At 41.6% G+C, this 24,548-nt stretch overlaps 1 protein-coding gene across 1 annotated transcript; it reads right to left on the reverse strand.

The window, feature by feature from the left end:
• Positions 1-13,102: 13,102 nt before the first annotated feature.
• Positions 13,103-14,397, reverse strand: LOC132397821 (general transcription factor II-I repeat domain-containing protein 2-like). The gene is made up of 2 exons (XM_059976575.1): positions 13,402-14,397; positions 13,103-13,316 (listed from the first exon to the last, which is right to left on the reverse strand). Exon 1 carries the CDS (start codon positions 14,006-14,008, stop codon positions 13,406-13,408), a length of 603 nt encoding a protein of 200 aa, XP_059832558.1. The 5' UTR covers positions 14,009-14,397; the 3' UTR covers positions 13,103-13,316; positions 13,402-13,405.
• Positions 14,398-24,548: the final 10,151 nt, after the last annotated feature.

Below are 24,548 nucleotides of genomic sequence, written 5' to 3' on the forward strand. Positions count from 1 at the left end.
GCAAGAAATAACTATCAACATCCATCTCCTCGAATGGAGGTTCTAACCTCAACTCCCGACTAACATTAAACCTCTCCTCTCGGTCTGACCCTTGAGCTCTTCGCTCTTGCCTTAACTTCTCCATCTCCAAGTCATGTTTCCTCTGCTTCTCTGCCTCCCTCTCCGTCTCGGCTCTTTCCTTTTCTTTCTCAGCTCTCTCTCTCTCCTTCTCGGCTCTCTCTCTCTCCTTTTCAGCTGCTTCCAGCTGTTTTAACTGAATTACATGCTCCCTTTGTTTCTCAGCCCTGTCCTGCTCCCTTTTCACCTTTAACGCCTTTAGCTGGAGCGCATGCTCCCTTTGTTTGTCGGCCCTTTCTTTCTCTTTCTCGGCTCTTTCTTTCTCCTTCTCATCTGCTTCCAGCTGCTTTAACTTAATTGCATGTTCCAACCTTAATTTCTCCAACTCTAACTGAGCCGTCCCACTAGCTAGTACCTTTTCAGGGATACTTTCCAATACCTCAGCTGCAAACACATTCTTCCTAATATAATTGCCCTTCGCACCTCCCGCTTTTTCATGGACAACCTCACTTCTGCGAGGTTTAGCCCTTTTGCCAGATTTATCAAGTCCGATTTGAAGGCTGCTTCTAGCGCCTCTAGAGTCGGGTTTTCTATAAATTCATCCACGTCCATCTTTGCTGGTTTCCCATCTGGCTACCCGCGTAACCAGATCCAAGTTTGGACTTACAAGCCCGATTCACTGGCCTCCCAATTTGGTGTCAAATCCTGAGACGAGAACCCCAATTGTTACATACCCCATAACTGGGTCACTTACCAGCAAAGAGAGAGAGGTCCGTTGAAGTCTGATGGTACTATTTTTAACAGTATTTATTGATAAAAATACACAAAAATAATATCAATGCAAACATACAGATAATATACGTCATCAATACTAAATCTAAAAGTGCGGGTATAATAATAATCAATAAGAAATAGCTCTATCGTTGTCTAGGGGGTAATGTATTGTCCGATGGAAATATAAAAGTCACTCAAGTTCATTCAAGCTGCAGCTTTTGGTTGGAGAGAGAGACAAATTAAAACTTGCCCATTCCTTTTATGATGTCGATCCTTCGAGAGTCGTTGGGGCTGATTTCTCCTTTGTTGTTAGCTAAAGCCATTCTTCTGTGGCAAGGCCCAATTCCGAGGCAAATGGAAAAGGACGCACGTGGCTTTCCACCGGCTTTCGCTATTACACTGTTACAGGAGTTCTAGTGTTTCTTCTGGTGCATCTCAAGGGCTGTTCCCCAGACCCTCTTTTATCCTGACTCACAGGGTCTCAGATGTCAATCAGGGTGACATCCCCCAACCAGCCCACGTTGCCTGAGGGCTTCCATGAAGTACAGTACTCAATACACAATTCCGTCTCTAAGAGACAATGACCTGTTCCGTGGCTTTGTATCTCTGGGGCCAGGACATTCCAAACGTCTATCTCTCATTTCCTGGTTCTCCTGACCTGACTTAACAGCGATCTTGCAATTCTCAAAAAGGTGGGGGAGGGGGTCACAGGCGTAACAATGTGTGGAGCAGAAAAAGATGGGGGAGGTCTTAAATAACTTTTTTTGCATTTGTATTCACTCAGGAGGAGAATACTGAGTCTTAGAAGTGAGTCAAAGCAGCAGTGAGATCATGGACCCTATACAAATTCCAGAGGAGGAGGTGTTTGCTGTTTTGAGGCAAATTAGGGTTGATAAATCCCCAGGGGCTGACAATGTGTTCCGTCTAACCCTGTAGGAGGCAAGTGCAGAAACTGCAGGAGCCCTGGCAGAGATATTTACAACAACCTAAACCCCAGGCAAGGTGCCGGAGGTCTGGGGTATAGCTAATATTGTTCCGTCGTTTAAGAAAGGCTCTAAGAATAAGCCAACAAATTGAGCCTGACCTCAGTAGTGGCAAAGTTATTGGAAGGTATTCTAAGGGACCAGATATGTACAAGTATTTGCATAGACAGGAACTGATTAGAGATAGTCAACTTGACTTTGTGCATGGTAAGTCATCCCTAACCAATCTTATAGAGTTTTTTGAGCAAGTTACCAAGAAAATTGATGAAGGCAAGGCAGTGGATGTTGTCTACATGGACTTTAGCAAGGCCTTTGACAAGATCCCGCATGGGAAGTTGGTCAAGAGGGTTCAGTAGTTCAGCATCCAAGATGAGGTAATAATTTGGCTTAGACAGTGGCTTCGTGGAGGAAGCCAGAAAGAGGTTGTAAATGGTTTCCACTCTGACTGGAAGCCTGTAACTAGTGGTATTTTGCAGTGACTGGTTCTGGGTCCATTGTTGTTTGTCATCTATATCAGCAATCTGGATGATAATGAGGTTAACTAGATCAGCAAATTTGTGGATGACACCAAGACTGGGGGTGTGGTGGACAGTGAGGAATACTATCTGAGCTTGCAGTAGGATCTGGAACAGATGGTGAAATGGGCTGGAAAATGGCGAATTGAATTTAATGCAGATGAGGTGAGGCTTTTCACTTTGGTAGGACCAACTGGTAGGGCTCCGAGGAGTGTGGTAGAGCAGAAAGATCTGGGAATGCAGCTCCAGAATTCCTTGAGAGTCACATCACAGTTAGACAGGGTTGTAAAAGGAGCTTTTGGCACATTGGCCTTTGCAATTCAATGTATTGAGTAGAGGAGATGGGATGTTATGTTGAAATTATTTAACATGTTGGTGATGTCAGGCTTGGAGTATTGTGTGCAGTTTTGGTCACCAACCTATAAGGAAGATGTGGAGAAGTATGAAAGAATGCAGAGAAAAGTTACAAGGATGTTGCTGGGACTTGAGGACATGAGATAGAGGGAAAGGTTGAATAGGTTAAAACTTTATTCCCTGGAACTTAGAAGATTGAGACTTCATAGAGGTATTCACAATTATAAGGGGAATATATCAGGTAAATGCAAGCGGCTTTTTCCACTGGGATTGGTTGAGACTAGAACTAGAGGTCATGGGTTACATGTGAAAGTAAAATGTTTAAGGGGAACATGATGGGAACGTCTTTAGTATTCAAGTGAGAGGCACCTTGACGATTAGTCTTGAATAGTGTTGAATAGGCTGCAACATGTTGATGTTAACATATTCTAACCGGTTGCAGCTGCTATTTCATTGGCTCTTTATTCAATCCTGGAGTATCTGGACAGCAAAGATGCATACATCAAAAACAAAAGAAAATCTGCAGATGCAACAAGTTCGAATGCTCTCCATGGTACATCTATAGAAATTTGTTAGTCTTTAGTGACATACCAAGTCTCCAAATTCTTAATGAAATATAGCTGCTGTTGTGCTTTCTTTGCCATTGCAATCTACTACTCAGCTTCTTTTCTCCAGTCCTGCCAAAGGGTTTCAGCCCAAAATGTCAACTGTACTTTTTTCCATAGATGCTGCCCGGCCTGCTGAGGTCCTCCAGCATTTTATGCATACATCAGGATGCTCTTCATTGATAACAGATTGGCATTCTATACCATAATCTGCTCAAAACTAATCAATAAGCTTCAAGTCCTGAGACTCAATACGGCTTTGTGCAGCTAGATCCTCGATATCGTCACTTGCAGACCTCAGTCAGTTTGGATTGGCAATAACATGTCCTCCATAACATGTCTAGGGAGGCTATTTGGGTGGAATTGTGGAATGGGAAAGGTGTAGTAACACTTACAGGGGTGTATTATAGACCACCTAATGGGGAGCGAGAATTGGAGGAGCAAATTTGCAAGGAGATAGCAGATATTTGTAGTAAGCACAGGGTTGTGATTGTGGGAGATTTTAATTTTCCACACATAGACTGGGAAGCCCATACTGTAAAAGGGATGGATGGTTTGGAGTTTGTAAAATGTGTGCAGGATAGTTTTTAGCAGCAGTACATAGAAGTACCGACTAGAGATGGGGCAGTGTTGGATCTTCTATTAGGGAATGAAATAGGTCAGGTGAAGGAGGTATGTGTTGGGGAGCACTTCAGGTCCAGTGATCACAATAGCATTATTTTCAATATAATTATGGAGAAGGATAGGACTGGACCCAGAGTTGACATTTTTGATTGGAGAATGGCTAACTTTGGGGAGATGCAAAAGGATTTAGAAAGAGTGAATTGGGACAATATGGTTTATGGGAAAGATGTAATAGAGAAATGGAGGTCATTTAAAGAATGAGGGTACAGAATCATTACGTTCCTCTTAGGTTGAAAGGAAAGGTTAAAAGTTTGAGAGAGCCATGGTTTTCAAGGGATATTGGAAACTTGGTTAGGAAAAAGAGAGATATCTACAATAAATTTAGGCAGTATGGAGTAAATGAGGTGCTCGAGGAATATAAAGAATGTAAGAAGAATCTTAAGAAAGAAATTAGAAAAGCTAAAAGAAGATACAAGGTTGCTTTGGCAAGTAAGGTGAAACTAAATCCAAAGGGTTTCTGCAGTTATATTAATAGCAAAAGGATAGTGAGGGATAAAATTGGTCCCTTAGAGAATCAGTGGACAGCTATGTGTGGAGCCAAAAAAGATGGGGGAGATTTTGAACAATTTCTTTTCTTCTGTATTCACTAAGGAGAAGGATATTGAATTGTGTAAGGTAAGGGAAACAAGTCGGGAAGTTATGGAAACTATGACGATTAAATAGGAGGAAGTACTGGTGTTTTTAAGGAATATAAAAGTGGATAAATCTGTGGGTCCTGACAGGCTATTCCCTAGAACCTTGAGGGAAGTTAGTGTAGAAATAGCAGGGGCTCTGAAAGAATTATTTCAAATGTCATTCGAAATGGGGATGGTGCCGAAGGATTGGCGTATTGCTCATGTGGTTCCATTGATTAAAAAGGATTCTAAGAGTAAACCTAGCAATTATAGGCCTGTCAATTTGATGTCAGTGGTAGGTAAATTAATGGAAAGTATTCTTAGAGATGGTATATATAATTATCTGGATAGACAGTGTCTGATTAGGAACAGTCAGTATGGATTTGTGCGTGGAAGGTCATGTTTGACAAATCTTATTGAATTTTTTAAAGAGATTATGAGGAAAGATGATGAGGGTAAAGCAGTAGATGTTGTCTATATGGACTTCAGTAAGGTCTTTGACAAGGTTCCGCACGGAAGGTTAGTTAGGAAGGTTCAATCGTTAGGTATTAATATTGGAGAGTACACAGCACAAGATCGGGAAAAGCTGCAGAATGTTGCAAACTCAGCCATCTCCGTCATGGATAATCGCCTCTCCCCCACCCCCCAAAATCGAGGACATCTGCAAAAGGCAACACCTCTAAAGGTTGCATCCATTATTAAGAACCCTCATCACTCAGGACACACCTTCATCGCATTGCTACCATCAAGGAGAAGGAACAGGAGCCTGAAGGCATACACTCAATGTTTTAGGAACAGCTTTTCCTCTCCACCATCAGATTTCTGAATGGATAGTGAACCCATGTACACTGCCCCACTATTTTCATTTTCTGTTCTCTTTTCGTACTACTTATTTAACTAACTTCTAATAGATTTTTTACTGTAATTTACAGTTTTAATTATTATGTATTGCACTGTCCCGCTGCCACAAAATGACAAATTTCATCCGTGAGCCAGTGATATTAAACCTGATTCTGATCCTGGGTGGTCAGAGGCAGGATTTTGACACAGGGAGTTAAGTTTGTGGAAAGCACTGCCCGAGGTGGTGGTGGAGTCAAATACCTTAGAGAAATTTAGACAGGCACACAGTTGAAAGCTGAATGGAGGGCTAAATGGGAGGGAAGTGTTAGATTGATTTTGAAGGTCAGCATATTGCAGACTGAAGGCCTGCACTGTGTTGTACTATTCTCTGATGCCTGTTCTATGAAGGCAGTGCTGTGGATGGATTTTAGTAAGGCATTTGACATGGTTCCTCATGGAAGGCTCATCCAGAAAATTAGGATGCATGTAACCCATGGTGACCTAACTGATCTTAACTATATTAGAAATGTTTTAGGAAACGTCAGAGCAGGCTTCATATCCCAACTCTGAAACCTTCTGCTCTTAATCATTTATATTTCTGAAATATACTTAGAACGAATCTTATTGGTGACCACTGATTTAGTTACCTAAACTTTTGGATTGTATGAAACAGTGAAGAAATGTCATGGATGACTTTAGTCTCCAATAGTTGCGTGGAATCATTGATAGCAAATTGGCAGCTCACTCCTAAACCCTATCATGATTACACATTTTGTGATACTGCTGAAGATTAATTTCTCACTGTAAAACCATTTCAAAAACTTAGATTAATTTTGACTCAGTTTTTTTTTCATTTCTACCCTTCAGTTACTTAATTCGTAAAATTAAGCTACAATATATTAAACACAATTGTCTAAAGTAAATTACAACTCATCTGCTAAAGCGTACTTACTGCCCAACTAATTTTATTATTTTTCTCCCCTTAGGGACTAGAATTTAATTTTTTAAGAATATTTTAGGCACATGTGTCACTGCGTTGTGTTGCTTTTGTCGCACGAGATCTCAGAACACTGTTCACTCGCTTGCTCTCCGTTCTCATTAAAGTCAATTCTTTAACTGAAGTAAATCCTTTCATAATAGAGAAGTCATTCCATTCTATTGTACCCTGTGTTATGCTAATTTTTGTTATCTCTCTTGGTTTCCTTTGTCTCGAATGCAATCATGAATTTATGATGATTTGAAATGTACATTCACAGTGCCCCATCTGATGCACCTTCTACCCCTGAATAATGCAAGTAACCAAATTGCCATAATAATGTTTAATGGGGTCAAATTAAAGGAACTTTAGGCAATGTTTAATCCATGCTGTTCATCAGCTAGGAGAGCGAGATGGAACACTGCAGATGAGTTGGAAAAATCAGCACTGTATAAAATATGCCAAGTTCATATTTACATTTTATAAAATGAACCATGAAGACGGTGACAAAGATAATTGAACAGAAAAGCAAATACAGCTTTTAAAACCAGTAGAGATAAACAAAAACAAAGACACATAGGAGCAGACAGTGTACAGAGACCAAATGATCCTGGTTTCAGCTACCACCTACCACACTTGTACTTCTTCCTCCCCTCCCCCCACCTTCTTGCTCCGACTTCCAGCCCTGAATGGGCCGGTGGGGGGGAGAGGGTCTCGGCCCGAATCGTCGACTGTATATTCTTTTCTGTAGCCTCTGCCTGGCCTGCGGAGTTCATCCAGCATTTTGTGCGTGTTGTTTGGATTTCCAGCATCCGTAGATTGCCTCGTGTTCAAACAAAATATTAGAAGCAATTTATAAAAGGAGAAGGAGAAAGGTATAGAAGGAGAAAAAGCAGACAGGAATGGTAAAAAATAGGAGAATGGAAAGAATATTAGGTATTTTTGAAGGCAGTGAATATGCAAAAACTTATAAATTAAGTTTTTTGATTAGTAAGTTTGCGGATGATATGAAAATTGGCTATAATAGTGAGGCGAATTATCTAAAGCTACAAGATAGAGAGCAATGGCAGATGAAGTTTAATTTCAACAAGTGCTGTTGACAGGAAATGTAAGATTTACAGTTTAAACAGTGGGGTACAAAGGAGCTTTGATAAACAAAGGCACATTGAGATATATGGACAGTTTTTATGTTAATTGAGATAGGTATATGGACAGGAAAGGAATGGAGGGTTATGGGCTGAGTGCGGGCCACTGGGACTAGGTGAGAGTAAGCGTTCAGCATGGAATAGAAGAGCCGAGATGGCCTTTTTCCATGCTGTAATTGTTATATGGTTATATGTGGAGACATAAGTTGAAAGGGTTATGAGCAAGGCTCGGACACCATGTTGCAACTTCTAGGCAACACTTTGAGTACTGAGTGCAATTCTAGTTTCCAAACCATAGAAAGGACATGATTGTACTGGATAGAGTGCAGTGGAGGTTCACCAGGATGTGTCTGGGTTGAGCTATTTCATTTATGAGGTTAGATTTTGTTTGTCCTGAAGGAGAGGAGACTGAGGTGACCTGATAGCAGTATGCACTATTATGAAAGGAATAGATTAGTTAGGTACAAGTATCTCTTTCCCCACACTGGAGGTTCTGAAACATGGAGAGCCTTCTAACTGACCGCATCACCGTCTGGTATGGGGGGGGGGGGGTGAGGGAGCTACTGCACAGGATCGGAATAAGCTGCAGAGAGTTGTAAACTTAGTCAGGTCAGCTCCATCACTGGCACGAGCCTCCATAGTATCCAGGAGCGATGCCTCAAAAAGGCGGTGTACTTCAAGGACCCCATCATGCAGGTCATGTCCTTTTCTCATTGCTACCATTAGGAAGGAGGTACAGAAGCCTGATTGTGTGGATAGTCAGAGGCTTTCTCCCAGGGCTGAAATGGCTAACAAGAGAGGGCATAGTTTTAATGTGCTTGGAAGTAGGTACAGTGGAGATGTCGGGGTAAGTTTTTTACTCAGAGTGATGAGTGCGTGGAATGGGCTGCTGGCGACGGTGGTAGAGGCGGATACGATAGGGTCTTTTAAGAGACTCCTGGATGGGTACATGGAACTTAGTAAAACAGAGGGCTATGTGTAACCTTAGGTAATTTCTAAGGTAAGGACATGTTTGCCACAGCACTGTGGGCCGAAGGGGCCTATATTGTGCTGTAGGTCTTCTATGTTTCTAAATATAATATATAAAACTCATCTCCTTCTACCTTAGGCCACAAACTTATCAATCATCCCTGATGAGTTATTAACTTCAAACTTTCTGCATCATCACTCAAAGAGTTGACCTGCATGTGCATGTAACGAGAGCTGTATAACTCATCTCCTTCTACCTTAGCCCACAAACTTATCAATCACCCAGGCTGTGGACACTTTCTGGAGGTCCAAGATCTGTATGCTCCATGACCGCTGGACTCAGTGTATAAATGTAGGGGGGGACTATGTTGAAACATAAATGTGCCAGGTTTTCTAAAATTGACTCCTTCTAACCTAGGCCACAAACTTATCAATCACCCCTCGTATATACTTACTGTGATTAAATCTTACTCTGATTCTAGTTCTGATTCTGAAGAGAGTATAGGCTTAGGTGACAAATGGAAAGTTCAAAGATTATCTGTGGTTTTTTTCCACACACGTTGGTTGGATTCTGTAATTTACTGCCTGAGGGAGACAGATAATTTCACATTTAAAAAGCACCTAGATGAGCACTTGAATCATCAGGATGCAGACAGTTTGGACATAATGAGGGTAAATGAGATTACCATAGATGAGTGCAAAAATCATCATGTGAGTGGTGGCAGAGAAACCTCTTTGTGTGCTGCAGCTCTACGATTCAAAACCTTGTTTCTGATCCTTCCGCAGACTGTGCCTGGCTGCTTCCTTCATGAATCTATCCTACAGCACCTCTTTACAAATATTCTCCAACTACAGGTAAATAAAGAAACAGAAACGTGCTTTAATCATTTTATATTACATCCACACTGGATTGGAACCATGAAATACTGTCTCACAATATTAATAGTGAGATTAAGAGTTCGGCACGGACTAGGAGGGCCGAGATGGCCTGTTTCTGTGCTGTGATTGTTATATGGTTATATAATATATCCATTCCTACAGTTATCATTCACATTCCTAAACAACGTTGTCTGCTATAATTCTCATATTATTGGTTGCTTATTTACTGTAACACAAAGAAAATAGCCATTTCATCTTAATATTCCCTAGTGTTCTGAATTGAATGCTTTAACCCCCATCGCCCTTTTCCCCCAGACTGCAATAGCTCTTACAGATATAATTGCTGAGAAATTCCTTCACTTGCTATTAGTCATGCCTTCGAAAATTCTTGTTTTTTTCCCCCTGACTGAAATACAGCACTGACAATTTCTGGATCATTTCAACAAACTTGATCAGATATTTGGAGGCATACATCATCCTTGCACTTTGGATGCCTTCATTAAATAAGGAATGCACAAGATAAAGTGTTTCCATGTGTAACACATTGTGTGGAGCATCAGAAGAGAACATGGATGACAATTTTGCGGGATAATACGTCATTGAGTTTTTTTTATGGGTTATATGACCTTTTCGGTACAGTGCCAGAAAGTGACAGTTGACAAGTTAGTCAAGAACTTTGTCCACAACACTACACATTTGACAACCCCATCTCCCAAATACCCCTCCACCTGCCCTATTATTGTACAACCTCCAGTCTGTTGTGCTTGTACAGTATTAGTCATTGGTACCCCACTGCTATGCCCATCTGGTGAATCCAATGAAGAACACTAACATTTCAATTATTGGTAAAGAAGTAAAATCCAGCTTTTTCTTGTGAATCATGGCAATAAGAAAGGAGCCAATATCAAGTGCAGAATCTATTCAGTGATTAACATTTTATCTTTGTTGAATGAGCTCCAAGATGTATAGATAAATTACTATTGTTTCAACATGTTTTAATGTTTTCATGACAATTCTGCTTGATTTTAAAAGGCACAAGTGGAAGATTTTTACCCCAGTCAGTTTTGGAAATACCTTGCTTCATTTGCGAACCTATTCTGAAGTCATCAGAGAAAAATTTCCGTTTAGCAAACTCCATGAACTCCGTTTAGCAAACTCAGTGAACTCCGTTTAGCAAACTCCGTTGATCAGCAGTGAATTCCAAGATTAATGTTCAGAGTGTTCCTGCCAATACATTTTTTGGCCACTTTCTAACGTGCAGGGAAAAAGAATGCAAATTTGTTATTCAGTTTATTTCACCCAAGTCCTTGGAGCTGGACCTGAAGAAATATGGCAGGGAAGAGATGGTTGCAGTGCTCAGTGTCAATGGAGTATAAAGAAGAAAACCTCCCAGAAGCAACAGGACGGCAGATAACTGTTGGCCTCTCTACCAATGAGAGGAGGGAGGGTAAGATTTTAAATGCATGTTCGACTTACCTTTCCATGTAAAATTAGATCCTACACACTTTTCATATTAGAGGAGAATCTATTGTTTAGGTGTAATACAAAATAATCAGTGAACGTGTTAATGGTTTCATCTTACCATCTGAACCTGACATTTATTTCTAGACATGTAACTCTACTATCGCTGAGGATTAATTGAGAACCAATGAGGTAAATCTAGACACAAATTATTAAACCAGTTAGGAAGATTGCTACAGTCAAACTTCATTTATTCATTAAACACTTTGTGTAATAATAAATGTAGAAATAACAAATATTCTAACACGATATCCTGAAGTGGGAAGGAGAACAGCCAGAGGTCGTGGTACATATGACATAGGCAGGAAAAGGGAAGAGGTCCTGAAAGCAGACTACAGGGAGTTAGGAAAGAAGCTGAGAAGCAGGACCACAAAAGTAGTAATCTCAGGATTGCTGCATGTGCCACAGTGAGTATAGGAATAGAATGAGGCGGTGGATAAATGTGTGGCTGAAGGACTGGAGCTGGAGGCAGGAATTCAAACTTCTGGATTGTTGGGATCTCTTTTGGAGCAAGAGTGACCGTACAAAAAGGACAGGTTGCACTTGAATCTGAGGGGACCAATATCATGGCAGGAAGGTTTGCTAAGGCTACTGGGAAGAGTTTAAACTAGAATTGCTGGGGGGTGGGAACCAAACTGAAGAGACAGAGGAAGGGGCAGCTGGCTCACAAATAGCCTATGGGTCCAAGTCCATAGGATACTCAAATCTGCTGCGCAGGTTGACTGTGTGGTTAAGAAGGTATACAGTGCATTAGCGTTCATCAACCGTGGGATTGAGTCTAGGAGCTGAGAGGTAATGTTACAGCTATACAGGACCCTGGTCAGACCCCACTTGGAGTACTGTGCTCATTTCTGGTCACTTCACTACAGGAAGGATGTGGAAACTATAGAAAGGGTGCAGAGGAGATTTAGAATGATGTTGCCTGGATTGGGGAGTATGCCTTATGAGAATAGGTTGAGCAAACTCAGCCTTTTCTCCTTGGAGTGATGGATGATGAGAGGTAACCTGATAGAGGTGTACAAGATGACGAGAGACATTGATCATGTGGATAGTCAGAGGCTTTTTCCCAGGGCTGAAATGGCTAATGCGATAGGGCACAGATTTAAGGTGCTGGGGAGTAGGTACAGAGGAGATGTCAGGGGTACGTTTTTTACGCAGATAGTGGTGAGTGTGTGGAATGGGCTGCTGGCAACAATGGTGGAGGCAGATACGACAGGGTCTTTTAAGAGACTCCTGGATAGATACATGGAGCTTAGAAAAATAGAGGGCTATGGGTAACCCGAGGTAATTTTAAAGTAGGTACATGTTTGGCACAGCATTGTGGGCCAAAGGACCTGTATTGTGTTTAGCTTTTCTATGTTTCTATTATTCTACTTCACCATACCGCAGTGTTAAACTTTTGCAGGGATTCAGTCCCAACCAATCAGAGCACAGTCAGTGCATCACTTGCCAGATGCCTGGAATGTTCATTTTCACCCTTCTGCTATACCATCCAGCAAAGCCCTCAGAATGCACTAAATTTGTAATAATTGCCGAAGAAAGTGAATTCCATAATTTTTCTGAGTTTTTTTGTTAACAAAACTGTGTTTTCACAGATCAATAAATCATTTTCTTTGGCTTAAATATACTATTGGATTTCTGACACCTCCTTCCAAACATGACAAAAAGACGTCCACAGTTTTAGATCTACGGTGACTGAGTTACTTCTTTTAAAAAAATCGTCCAGGCTCACAGTCAAAATAACTCTTGCATCCTGGAACCAGGAATCTCCCTGCCAAATTGACAAATACCATCAAAGCCTAAATTTAAGTGTTGGTTTCTCTCTCTTAATCCTACTGCTGTGTTTCAGCTCGTGTGAGCACACCAGCATTGAAATTCAATTGCATGGTGCTGTTTCTTTCAACTGTTTGCAATCAAAATTGTTTTGTTTTGTTGCTGAGAAGAAACGATTTTGATCTCTGGTACTGCTTATATGGAGTCTGCATATTCTACTTGTGAGCAAATGTGTTCCCCTAGGTCAGGGGTCAGCAACCTTTACCACTGAAAGAGCCACTTGGACCCGTTTCCCACAGAAAAGAAAACACTGGGAGCCGCAAAACCCGTTTGACATTTAAAATGAAATAACACTGCATACAACGTTTTTTTTTGCCTTTATGCTATGTATAAACAAACTATAATGTGTTGCATTTATGAAATTGATGAACTCCTGCAGAGAAAACGAAATTACATTTCTGCATGCAACAAAAACATTTTGAACTCCGAAAAAAAGACGTTGGGTTGAAAGTTACTTTTAAGTAAAATATTCAATGTCTATTTGAGTCCTTCTTGTATTTATGAAAAACGCCGAACTTAAATTTTCCGCCAGCAGCAAACCAAAAATAACGTCAGCCAGCTGTCATCCTGAAAAATGAAAGGACTATTTCACTGAACAATGAAAAAATATGAATATAAGTAAAATAATAGGCAATTAAAATATTTATCATACTTGGTTAATGGGATTTCTGCTCCTGGACCTCAGCGCACAGCGTCTGCACATCAGGGCTGTATGATGTCACCTTCATCTTTACACAGGATCGCAAGCTGTCATCTGTGAGGTTTTCAATATCACTCCATTTGTGTTTCTGAGCAAGAACGGCCTTCTGACGGGCAACATCTTCAAGGTCTGCTGTCAAGCGTCTAAACTTGGACACCCATATGTCTTTGTCGGCTATGTCGGCCAGTTCCATCTCAAGATCAGGTTGACTCACACCTGCCAATGCAGTCGTATTCAGTAGGGAAGGATCGATGCTTAAGGGAGTGACCGGGAAGGATAATGTGTTTTTTTCCTCTCTGAACTCACAGAAGCGTTTCCCAAACGATGTTTGCATTGCGATGATTGCAGAATGTAAATACTCCGAAATTATCATGTCGTGACCTTGTTTGAACTCTCTCAAATTGGGGAAGTGAGACAAAGTGCCTTTCTGTAAATCTCTGGCAAGCACTGTCAACTTGCGCTCGAATGCCAAAACATCCTCCAACATGTGCAGGGCTGTACGTCCTTTCCCCTGAAGAGCTGTGTTCAGCGTGTTCAGGTGCGCTGTCATGTCTACCATGAAGTGTAGCTTTTCCAGCCACTCTGGCTGTTCCAGCTCAGGAAAGGTGAGCCCTTTGCTGCCCAGGAAAGTTTTCACTTCTTCCAGACACGCGACAAAGCGTTTCAGCACCTTCCGTCTGGACAGCCAGCGATAAAAACACGTTGTAGCGGTGTCAGTAAACTGCAGTCAAAGATAGCTTTATTCGAACTAAACAGCCTTGCTTTTAAGCCTCCCTCAACCCAGCCCCCATGGACGCAGATGCTGCAAAAGACGCGTACTCACAAACCCCCGTAGGCTATCTCCCTTAGCCGGAATGCTGGCTAATTGTGAGCCGTTTCGGATGTGGCAGGAAATGTGTCGCTACACTTAGGTTGTACAAGATCACCATAATTACATTTCAAAAGCTAACAAACTAACATAAAATACATTTTAATTAAATACTGACCAATTATTTCCCAAAGCCACAGGGAGCCGCAGCACAGAGGTGAAAGAGCCACAAATGGCTCGGGAGCCGCAGGTTGCCGACCCCCGCCCTAGGTGCTCCAGTTTTCTTCCACATCCCTGAAGCATATTGCTGGTTAGGTTAATTGGCTACTGTAAATTGCCCCAAGTGTGTAGGGTCAGAGGCAAAAATAAGAGAATAAGATAAGAGTAAATTAGCCTTGGTGTCAAATGGGTGCCTTGATGACGAAAGGGAATTCAGCCAGCCAAAGGGCATGATTCCATGCTACGCAAGGCTATGAAATACTCCTTTCGGATGATTGCATGAGAACGTGAACTGTGTCGTCCTGCTGGACTGCTGCACTCCAGGAGCTTGCAAGTTAAGTAAATGGGCTATCGTCATCCATGCAGGCTCCATCACGCCCCCAAAACTCCAGCTTGACCCCAACCCTATCATCTTTGCCCCCTCCTGCAACTTCTCCTTTTCAGCAGGTGAACCCCCAGTTTTGCCGTCCCCTCGCCTGCCCGTCCATATGTTAATCTCCGATCAATCCAAATCCTAATGCAACAATGACGATGCTATTCTTCCCCCACAACCTGATTTCCAAATAGTTGTTCTGTTCTCTCTTCACTGTTGTAGCCACCCCTTCCCCACACTCCCTCCCCACCCCATTATCCAAAACCAATCAAAATTTCGTAACTGGTTCGAATCCCAACCTCACCGATCCAATTGTCTGAGTGCTCAATTTATAATTGTCTTTCCCAGTTTACCCTGCCACGTCCATCCCCTCCTTTTACCAAGCTGCAGGGCTAATGCTGATCCCTTGCTCGCCCCCACTGGCTACAGCACAAACCCAGTCAGGCCTCTAGGCAATCTAACAATAGAGAAGCTATTCAGGAACCTAGAAATTCTGCATTTTACATGTTAATGTAACATGGAGCCTTTTGCTTGTCTTTTTATCATAACTTTCCTTTTTTGTAGAAAAATTATTAGATATAAGGTGGAACAGAAGTTAGCCTTTGTGAATTAAGACAGGAAAAAATGGAATGATGGACTGCATGCCAAGGGAATATAGAATGTAGAACATAGGACATAGAAATCTACAGCACATTACAGGCCCTTCGGCCCATAATGTTGTGCCAGCCATGTGCCCTACTCTAGAAACTGCTTAGAATTTCCCCACCGCGTAGCCCATTTTTCTAAGCTCCATTAATGTATGTAAGAATTTCTTAAAAGACTCTGTTGTATCCACCTCTACCACCGCCAGCAGCAGTGCATTCCACGCACCCACCACTCTCTGTGTGAACTTGCCTCTGACATCCCCCTTGTACCTATTTCCAAGCACCTTAAATCTATGCCCCCTTTTGTTAGCCATTTCAGCCCTGGAAAAAATCCTCTGGCTATCCACACGATCAATGCCTCTCATCATCTTATACACCTCTGTCAGTTCACCTCTCATCATCCGTCGCTCCAAGGAGAAAAGGCCAAGCTCACTCAACCTATTGTCTTACCACATGCTCTCCAGTCCAGGCAACATCATTGTAAATCTCCTCTGCACTCTCTCTATAGTATCCACATCATTCCTGTAGTGTGGTGACCAGAACTGAACACAGTACTCCAATGAAGCCCTCAAAACTGTTCGGTACCTTGAGTCCAAGCACCCTGCACTTTAAAGACAAACACGTTGAGTTTTTTGGGCGGAAGAAACGTGAGCAAGCAGGACAGAAGCAAGTGCTGATGGCCACGAAAACTAAATTGCGGAATAGACTGGACATAAGAAAACCCTTTTGAGTATTGCTGTATTCTGGTCGTGATTAACCCCCCGCCCCATCGGCCGGTCCGCAAGAATACTGTCAATATTAAACCGGTCAGCGTTGTGAAAGAGGTTGGTGATCTCTGATATAGACATTGCCTATAAAAAGTACTGACCTGTCTCCACCCGTCAGAAGTTTTCATGTTTTATTGTTTTAAAACATTGAATCACAATGGATTTGGGTTTTTTTTTTTTGGAAAAGAAAAAGACTCTTCCATGTCAAAGTGAAAACAGATTTCTACAAAGTGATCTAAATTAATTTCATGTATAAAACACAAAATAATTGATTGCATAAGTATTCACCCTTCCTCCTTAATATGATACACCAGATTTTCACTGGTGCAGCCAATTGGTTTTAGAAGTCACGTAATTAGTTAAATAGAGATCTGTTTTTGGAGGTCTGTGTGCAGTCAAGGTGTTTCAATTGATTGTAGTAAAAATGCACCTTTACCTGGAAGGTCTCACTGCTGGTGAGTCAGCATCCCTGCAAAAACTACACCATGAAGACAAAAGAACACTCCAATCAACTCTGTGAAATGATTATTGAAAAGCACAAGTCAGGAGATGGATTCAAAAGAATTTCCAAGTCACTGAAAATTCCTTGGACTACAGCTAAGTCAATCATCAAGAAATGGACAGAATATCGGGTTGCCACAAGAGGACACAGGTTTAAGGTGCTGAGGAGTAGGTACAGAGGAGATGTCAGGGGTAAGTTTTTCACTCAGAGAGTGGTGAGTGAGTGGAATGGGCTGCCGGCAACGGTGGTGGAAGTGGATACGATAGGGTCTTTTAAGAGACTTTTGGATAGGTACATGGAGCTTAGAAAAATAGAGGGTCATAGGTAAGCCTAGTAATTTATGAGATATTGACATGCTCGGCACAAGTTTGTGGGCCGAAGGGCCTGTATTGTGCTGTGGGTTTTCTATGTTTCTAATATGGCACAGCTGTAAATCTGCCTAGAGCAGGCTACCCTCAGAAACTGAGTGAAGGGTCTAGTGAGGGAGGTCACCAAGGGACCTATGACAACTCTGGAGAACTTCAGTGACTGGAATGGGAGAGACTGAGCATTCAACTGTTGCTCGGGTGCTTAACCAGTCACAGCTTTATGGGACAGTGGCAAAGAGAAAGCCACTGTTGAAAAAAAGTGCTCCCATGAAATCTCGGCTAGCGTTTGCCAGAAGGCATGTAGGAGGCTCTGATGTCATCTGGAAATAGAGCTTTTTGGTCATCAGACTAAATGCTGTGTTTGATGTAAGCCAAACACCGCACATCATCAGAAACACCCTTCATCCCTACTGTGAAGCACAGTGGAGGCTGCATCATGCTGTGGGGATGTTTCACTGCATGAGGTCCTGCAAGGCTTGCGAAGGTACAGGGCAAAATGAATGCAGCAAAATACAGGGAAATCCTGGAGGGAAAACCTGATGCAGTCTGCAAGAGGTCTGGGAGAAGATTTATTTTCTAGCAAGACAATGATCCCAAGCTACACAGGAATGGCTTGAAAACAAGAATGTTAGTGTGGCCAAGGCAGAGTCCAGACCTCAGTCCCATAGAGAATTTGTGGCAGGACTTGAAAAGGGTTGTTCACTCATGATCCCATTGCAATCTGACAGACAGAGCCTGAGGAGTTTTGTAAAGAAGAATGGGAAAAATTTACAGTGTCCAGATGTGCAAAGCTGATAGAGACCTATCCATAAAGACTCAAGACTGTAATTGCTACCTAAGGTGCATCTATTAAATACCGACTTGAAAAGGGTGAATATTTATTCAATCAATTATTTTTTGTTTTATATTTGTAATTAATTTAGATCACTTTGTAGAGATCTGTTTTCATTTTGATATGAAGGAGTTTTTTCTGTTGATCAGTGACAGTAAAAGCTGAATTAAACCCACCGTGATTCAATGTTGTAAAACAATAAAACATGAAAACTTTTAAGAGGTGGTAAACACTTTTTATAGGCACTGTATATACAATGTGTGTGTGTGTGTGTATCTGTACCGGTGATACATGACTTCAGGAATGCAGAGGTTCCCAACAAGCCCCATATTCATAAAGGGTGAGGGAGTGGAAAGTTTCATGTTTTTGCGGATAAGCATCACCAAGGAGCTTCCTTGGTCCATCAACATAACCTTGATAGTAGGGAATGCACAACGACTATATTATATGATGTGCTTAAAGAAAGCTAATCTGCCCCAAAAATCAAACACGAGGAAATCTGCAGATGCTGGAAATTCAAACAACACACACAAAATGCTGGTGGAGCACAGCAGGCCAGCTAGCATCTATAGGGAGAAAAAAGAAGGGTCTGACGGCCTGAAACGTCGACAGTGCTTCTTCCTATAGATGCAGCCTGGCCTGCTGCGTTCCACCAGCATTTTGTGTGTGCTGTCCCAAAAATCCGTGTGGTGATAAGGAGCATGCTGACATATGGAATGACAGTGTGGTACCCTAGCTGCAGCAGGAGACCACAAAGCACTCCAACAGGTGATTAGGATGGCTCAGCACATCATTGAGACTCAACTAGCAGACCCGGAAACAATCTACAACTGCCGATGCCCACAGCACGCTTGTAACACCATTAAAGACCCACCCCATCCCGGACACCATCTGTTCAATCTCTCACCATCTGGTAGGAGATACAGAAACATCTTAGCCAAGACAATAACAACGATCAACAGCTTCTTCCTGAGGGCTGTTGTGCAGCTGATTAATGCTACGCCCCAGCTTGCCATGTCTTTGAGTGTTATGGACTATCAAAGTCACTTGTTGCATTTCAATATGGGGATTTTTTTGTGAAGCTGTGCTGCATTGTAAGTATCTGTTTTCCATGGACTGGAGTAGCAGTGGAATCTCATTAGTTTGAGCAATGACAGTAAAGTTCTATTCTATTCTACCTAATAAGGTGGTCACTGAATGTACACAGATGATAGAGAGAAACTTCTCCGTTGCAGAAGAGTCAAAAGTTAAGGGACTGATGCACCATCAATAACTCACTCTGAGACGTAAGGCGAGATATCGGCTTTTATTGACTGGAAGAAGGAAACAGAAGTGAGCATAGGCCTCAGATCGCCTTTATACAGGGGCCTGTGGGAGGAGCCACAGGAGCAGTCAGCAGGGGGCGTGTCCAGACAGGCACACGTAGTTCACCACAGGGACATAGAATTAAATTAATAGTCACAGGCGCGCTTCAGACCAACATATCAATACCATGAAGTATGTATCTATACTCATTTCATTTCCCAGCAATCAGCACATTAATATTTATGCCATAAGGTTTCAAGTGCTGTTCTAAACACTTAAAGCTTAAAAGTTGAGAGAATGCCTACATTCATTCACCACTCAGACAGCTTGTTCCAGGTTTCAGCCACCACTGACATGCAAGGAATCTTTATTGAGTCTACTGAAAATCTCCTACCTCCTTCCAGTAACCCTATGCCAGGGGTCGGCAACCATTACCACTGAAAGAGCCATATGGACCCATTTCCCACAGAAAAGAAAACACGGGGAGCCACAAAACCTGTTTGACATTTAAAATGAAATAAACCGCATACAACGGTTTTTTTTTTTGCCTTTATGCTATGTATAAACAAACTATAATGTGTTGCATTTATGAAATTGATGAACTCCTGCAGAGAAAATGAAATTACATTTCTGCATGCAACAAAAACATTTTGAACTCCAAAAAAAAGATGTTGGGTTGAAGGTTACTCCATAGTTAGCCTACCTTCGATCGAAAAATTAAAAGAAATTGCGCACTGGCGGGTGTCAGGGATTGGCAGTGGTGACGTATATTAATAGCGATAAAAAACATGTGGCGGTGTGCTACACGCAGCGCTAAGATAACAACACTGCAGTCAAAGATAACTTTATTTGAACTAAACAGCCTTGCTTTAAAGCCTCCCTCAACCCGCCCCCTGTGGGCGCGGATACTCCAAAAGACACGTACTCACAAACCCCCGTAGGCTATCTCCCTTAGCTGGAACAGTGGCTAATTGTGAGCCGGTTCGGATGTGCCAAGAAATGAGGTCGCCACAACTTTTTATTTAGATTGTACAAGATCACCATAATCTTCAAATTTTGAATTACATTTCAAAAACTAACAAACCACGGGGAGCCGCAGCACAGAGATGAAAGAGTCGCATGCAGCTCTGGAGCTGCAAGTTGCCAACCCCTGCCCTATGCCTTCTGGTCATACACACCTCTGGTAAAAGGAAGTTTCTCACTGTCTGGTCTATCCACCTCATAATTTTGTATACCTCAATAACATTGCCCCTGAGATTTCTCTGCAAAGAAACCCAGCCTATGTAGTCTCCATTCATCACTGAAACACTCCATCCTAGGCCATGGCCATCGGCCTTTTCTCCTTGGAGCAACAGAGGATGAGAGGTGACCTGATAGAGGTATACAAGATGGTGAGAGACATTGGTCATGTGGATAGTCAGAAGCTTTTTCCCCAGGGCTGAAATGGCTAACACGAGAAGGCACATTTTTAAGGTGCTTGGAAGTAGGTACAGAGGAGATGTCAGGGGTAAGTGTTTTACGCAGAGAGTGTGAGTGCATGGAACGGGCTGCCAGCGACGGTGGTGGAGACGGATACAACAGGGTCATTTCAGAGACTCTTGGATAGGGTCATGGAGCTTAGTAAAATAGAGGGCTATGGGTAACTCCAGGTAATCTCTAAACAAAGTACATGTTCGGCACAGCTTTGTGGGCCCAGGGGCCTGTGTTGAGCTGTAGGTTTTCTATGTTTTTACCTTATTCTGCTGCATCTATTTTGTGCTTTTATCCTTCCTACAGTCCGGTGACCAGAACCCTATGAGCGGCGCTCCAGCTGTGCCCTGAACAATATTATGTGTATATGGACTATAATCTCCACCTTTTGAAGACAACCATCCCTCATACCTTTTTAATCATATTACCTCACTTCAGAGGTCTCTGGGCACTAAGTTTCCTTTGTTTCTTAATATTACCTAGGGGCCTATAATTCTGTGCATATTCTAGCAGTAACCATGCTCCAAACGCATCATCCCACATTTTATCAGGGTTAACCTCCATCTGCGATTGCTCTATCTATCTCACCAACTGACTGATATAATTCTGTCATGGAAGACTATCCTTCTCATTGCATGTCATCTGCAAATTTACCCTGACATCATTAATATATATAATAAACAGGAGTCCTAGCACCGGACATTGCAATACATCACTGGGCACAGGCTTCCAAGTGCAAAAATAATAATCTATCCACCAGCCATTGCTTCCTTTCACCAAGTCAGTTCAGTGTCTAGGGTCTCAAATTGTTCCAGATACCATACCTCTTATCTTTTGGTCCAGCCTCTAATACGGCAGGATCTTGTCAAAGACCATGACAACCAGTCTACCCCCATTAGGATATTTAGTCATCTCCTCAAACCTGTCAGCCAATTTAGTCAGATGGAGCCTCCTCTAACACAGCCATACTGTCCATAGCTGTTTAATCCAAATGTAGATAAATCTTACGCTTCATAACAATTTGATTTTTCCAAGCACTCTGAAGTTAGGTGATAGCAAAAAGAAACAATGGTAGTACAAAACAATACTAATGTGTGTAACCAGTGTCTAAGTCATACTGTTTGGCTAGTAGTGGAAGAAATTCAAAACAGGTATCTGAAAAGAAAGGATTTGTGGGACTTTGGGGGGATGAGAAGGGAGGGGAGCTAGATAAATTAGTCTTAATTAGAATTGATGCAGAATCCTTCCATGTTGTAATAATACTGTGATTGGAGTCAAAGTTACACAGCACAGTCCGTTGGCCAATTAAGTCCATGCTGATCCTTTTTCCCGTCTGCCTTCATTAAGCGTGTATCTTTCTATGTCTTGCTTACTTAACTGCCTGTCTAAGTACATCTTAAATGTAGTGACTGTATGAAACTCCTCCACCTCAGGCTGCATGTTATAGTCATCAACCACTCTATGTTAAAAGAAAGTCTTCCCCTTTAAATGCCTTTTTTAAATTCCTCCTTCTCACCTTCATCCTATGTCCTTTTTGCTTCTGATGCACCAATCATTAGAAAAAAACTGATTATCTACCTTATTTATGCCTCTATATGGTCACCCCTCAGCTTCGTTTTCTTCGGGGAAACAGGTCCAGCCTATGCAATCACTTAACAAATTTAAAGTGCTCCAATCCAGGCAACGTCCTGATTACGTTCCTATTCTGTCTCTTTGTTGGGTCTCCTTGTTGGATGATTTTGGCTAAAGCGTGCAAAAGGATTTATTTACTCAACTCTCGGTAGAAGAGAAGAGATTAGAATGGAGGTGGGAGTGGGAGGGACAGAGGACAAAGAACAGGGAGTGGGACAATAGTGGTATGGGTAGTATGTTTGTTTGGTCAGAGATCATCCATGTGTGCTTAGAAAATGTGTCTATTGATGTGTATATGCCAAGCCTGTGCAGCAGAGCCTGGTCTCCAGTTGTCTTCGACCTCCTTAGCATTGAACCTTGTGTTGCCCATTCACATCTCGGTGTGCATCGGTGATTCTACATGAAAAAGATTTATGAAGAGGCTTCTTGCATTTGAGAACTAAAGTGGAAAAAAGTCATCCTTGGTCCAGAGGAGCAGCAGAAGAAGATTGTTGCTAACAGGATGACAGCATCATTTCAAAAGATTTTCCATTGATTTGGAAAGCCAGTCTCTTGTGCAAGCCAAGAATACCATGCAGATATTTATCCTGCTGTGTGGGCATAGGATACTGCTTGGGAGATTTGAAAGTTTAAAAAAATCTCAAAGAGTGCAATGCTTACACAGAGCAGAAACCCCAATTTTCCTTTCCAATTATTTTATCAGCTTGCAATCCACACTGCTCAATTTCCACTTTACATTCTACATTAAAGTCTCACAGATGAAAATCTACTTTCAGGTGACCGATAGATTGTAAAACCATAAGAAGTGCAAAGCATCCAATGTCAACCTGTTACGATTTTTGACATTGATAAGAGGAATGCATAAGAAGATGGTGTTAAATTGAGTAATTTATGAAGCAGTTGCTAAGTATGTTTGATGAAATAATTCCTGCAGACAAAAGGAAAGAGAATGCTGTTAACAGAATGGTGAAAAGTTAAGTGGCTATGAAGTAACTGGTATCTGTGCTTGAAATTAATTTTCAATGATAAATACTTCCAGGTCAACAGCAATGCAGGTTAATGTAAGATCCAGGTTTTTTTTCTAATAATTATTTTAATAGCATTTTTATCCTGTTCATATCTGGTTGGTAGATTTATGTCTTCTTGAAACCTTGTTGCCCTAATATTGCCTTAATCCATCCACAAAGGACCAGCCATTACAGCATCAATGTGTTTTTTCTGTTTTGGTCTGATCTCTTTTGAGACTTTTAATTGAGAATGTCACTCTTGTGTCCATCTAGGCATGATTTCATCCATTAGCAACTTAATTCACATGGGACAGTTAAAGCCAGCAGAAAATAGAAATCTTTGATCATCCTGTTTTGTTTCTCTTGTTTTTGATTTTTTTTCCAACTCTATCAGTTTCTTCCAAAGATCCAAAGCTTCTAAATTGCCCAGGCTAAAGTCATAAAAGATATTGTCGGTGTGACCTGCTTTGTCCCACTCAAACTGCAGCATCATTTCATGACTAAGCTCTCTCTGCCAATCCCTCTTGTCAATCAATGTGAAATTTCTATTGTCCATTTCTGTTCCTGTCTCCAAATGCAGCCAACACATTTCCAACCATTACTCCTTTCTCACTATTGGCTCTGGAGTTCAATTATATGTGTGTTTATTGCACTCAACATTCTGACAGTGACCATGAGCATACACAGTCCACTTTCCTAATACATGACCTTGACATAGTAGTCTGTTTTCTATAGGGTGATCAGTTTCCCATTGCCTTATCATCGGACACTGACTTTTGAAAACCATGGAAGAATACTTTAACTCTCACCATTGCTTCCATGTGCACATTAAGTGAAATTGTCAAAAAAACTAAAGTGCAAACCTTCCAACTAACATTGAAGCACTAAAAAGAAAAACATCATTATTACAACAAATAAAATATTTACAATTAATTTGTTCTTGCTCTTTATAAACACCTGTACTTTTATTGTACTTTCCTTCCTGTGTGTTGTTCTTGGAACAATATTTTATAAGGACTGTATAGCTTTTAATTGTTTTTAACAAAAAGTCATACAGTCAAATTTACCCTTAGAAACAAAGCATCCTTCAAAATATTGTAGATCCAGAATTGGCTTGGCTGCAGAATACTGCCAGTAGCAGTGGAAGGCTGTTATTCTGTCTGGAGGTCTGT

The sequence above is a fragment of the Hypanus sabinus genome, chromosome 8, assembly GCF_030144855.1.
Source record: "Hypanus sabinus isolate sHypSab1 chromosome 8, sHypSab1.hap1, whole genome shotgun sequence".
In the NCBI taxonomy this organism is placed as follows: Eukaryota; Metazoa; Chordata; class Chondrichthyes; order Myliobatiformes; family Dasyatidae; genus Hypanus; species Hypanus sabinus.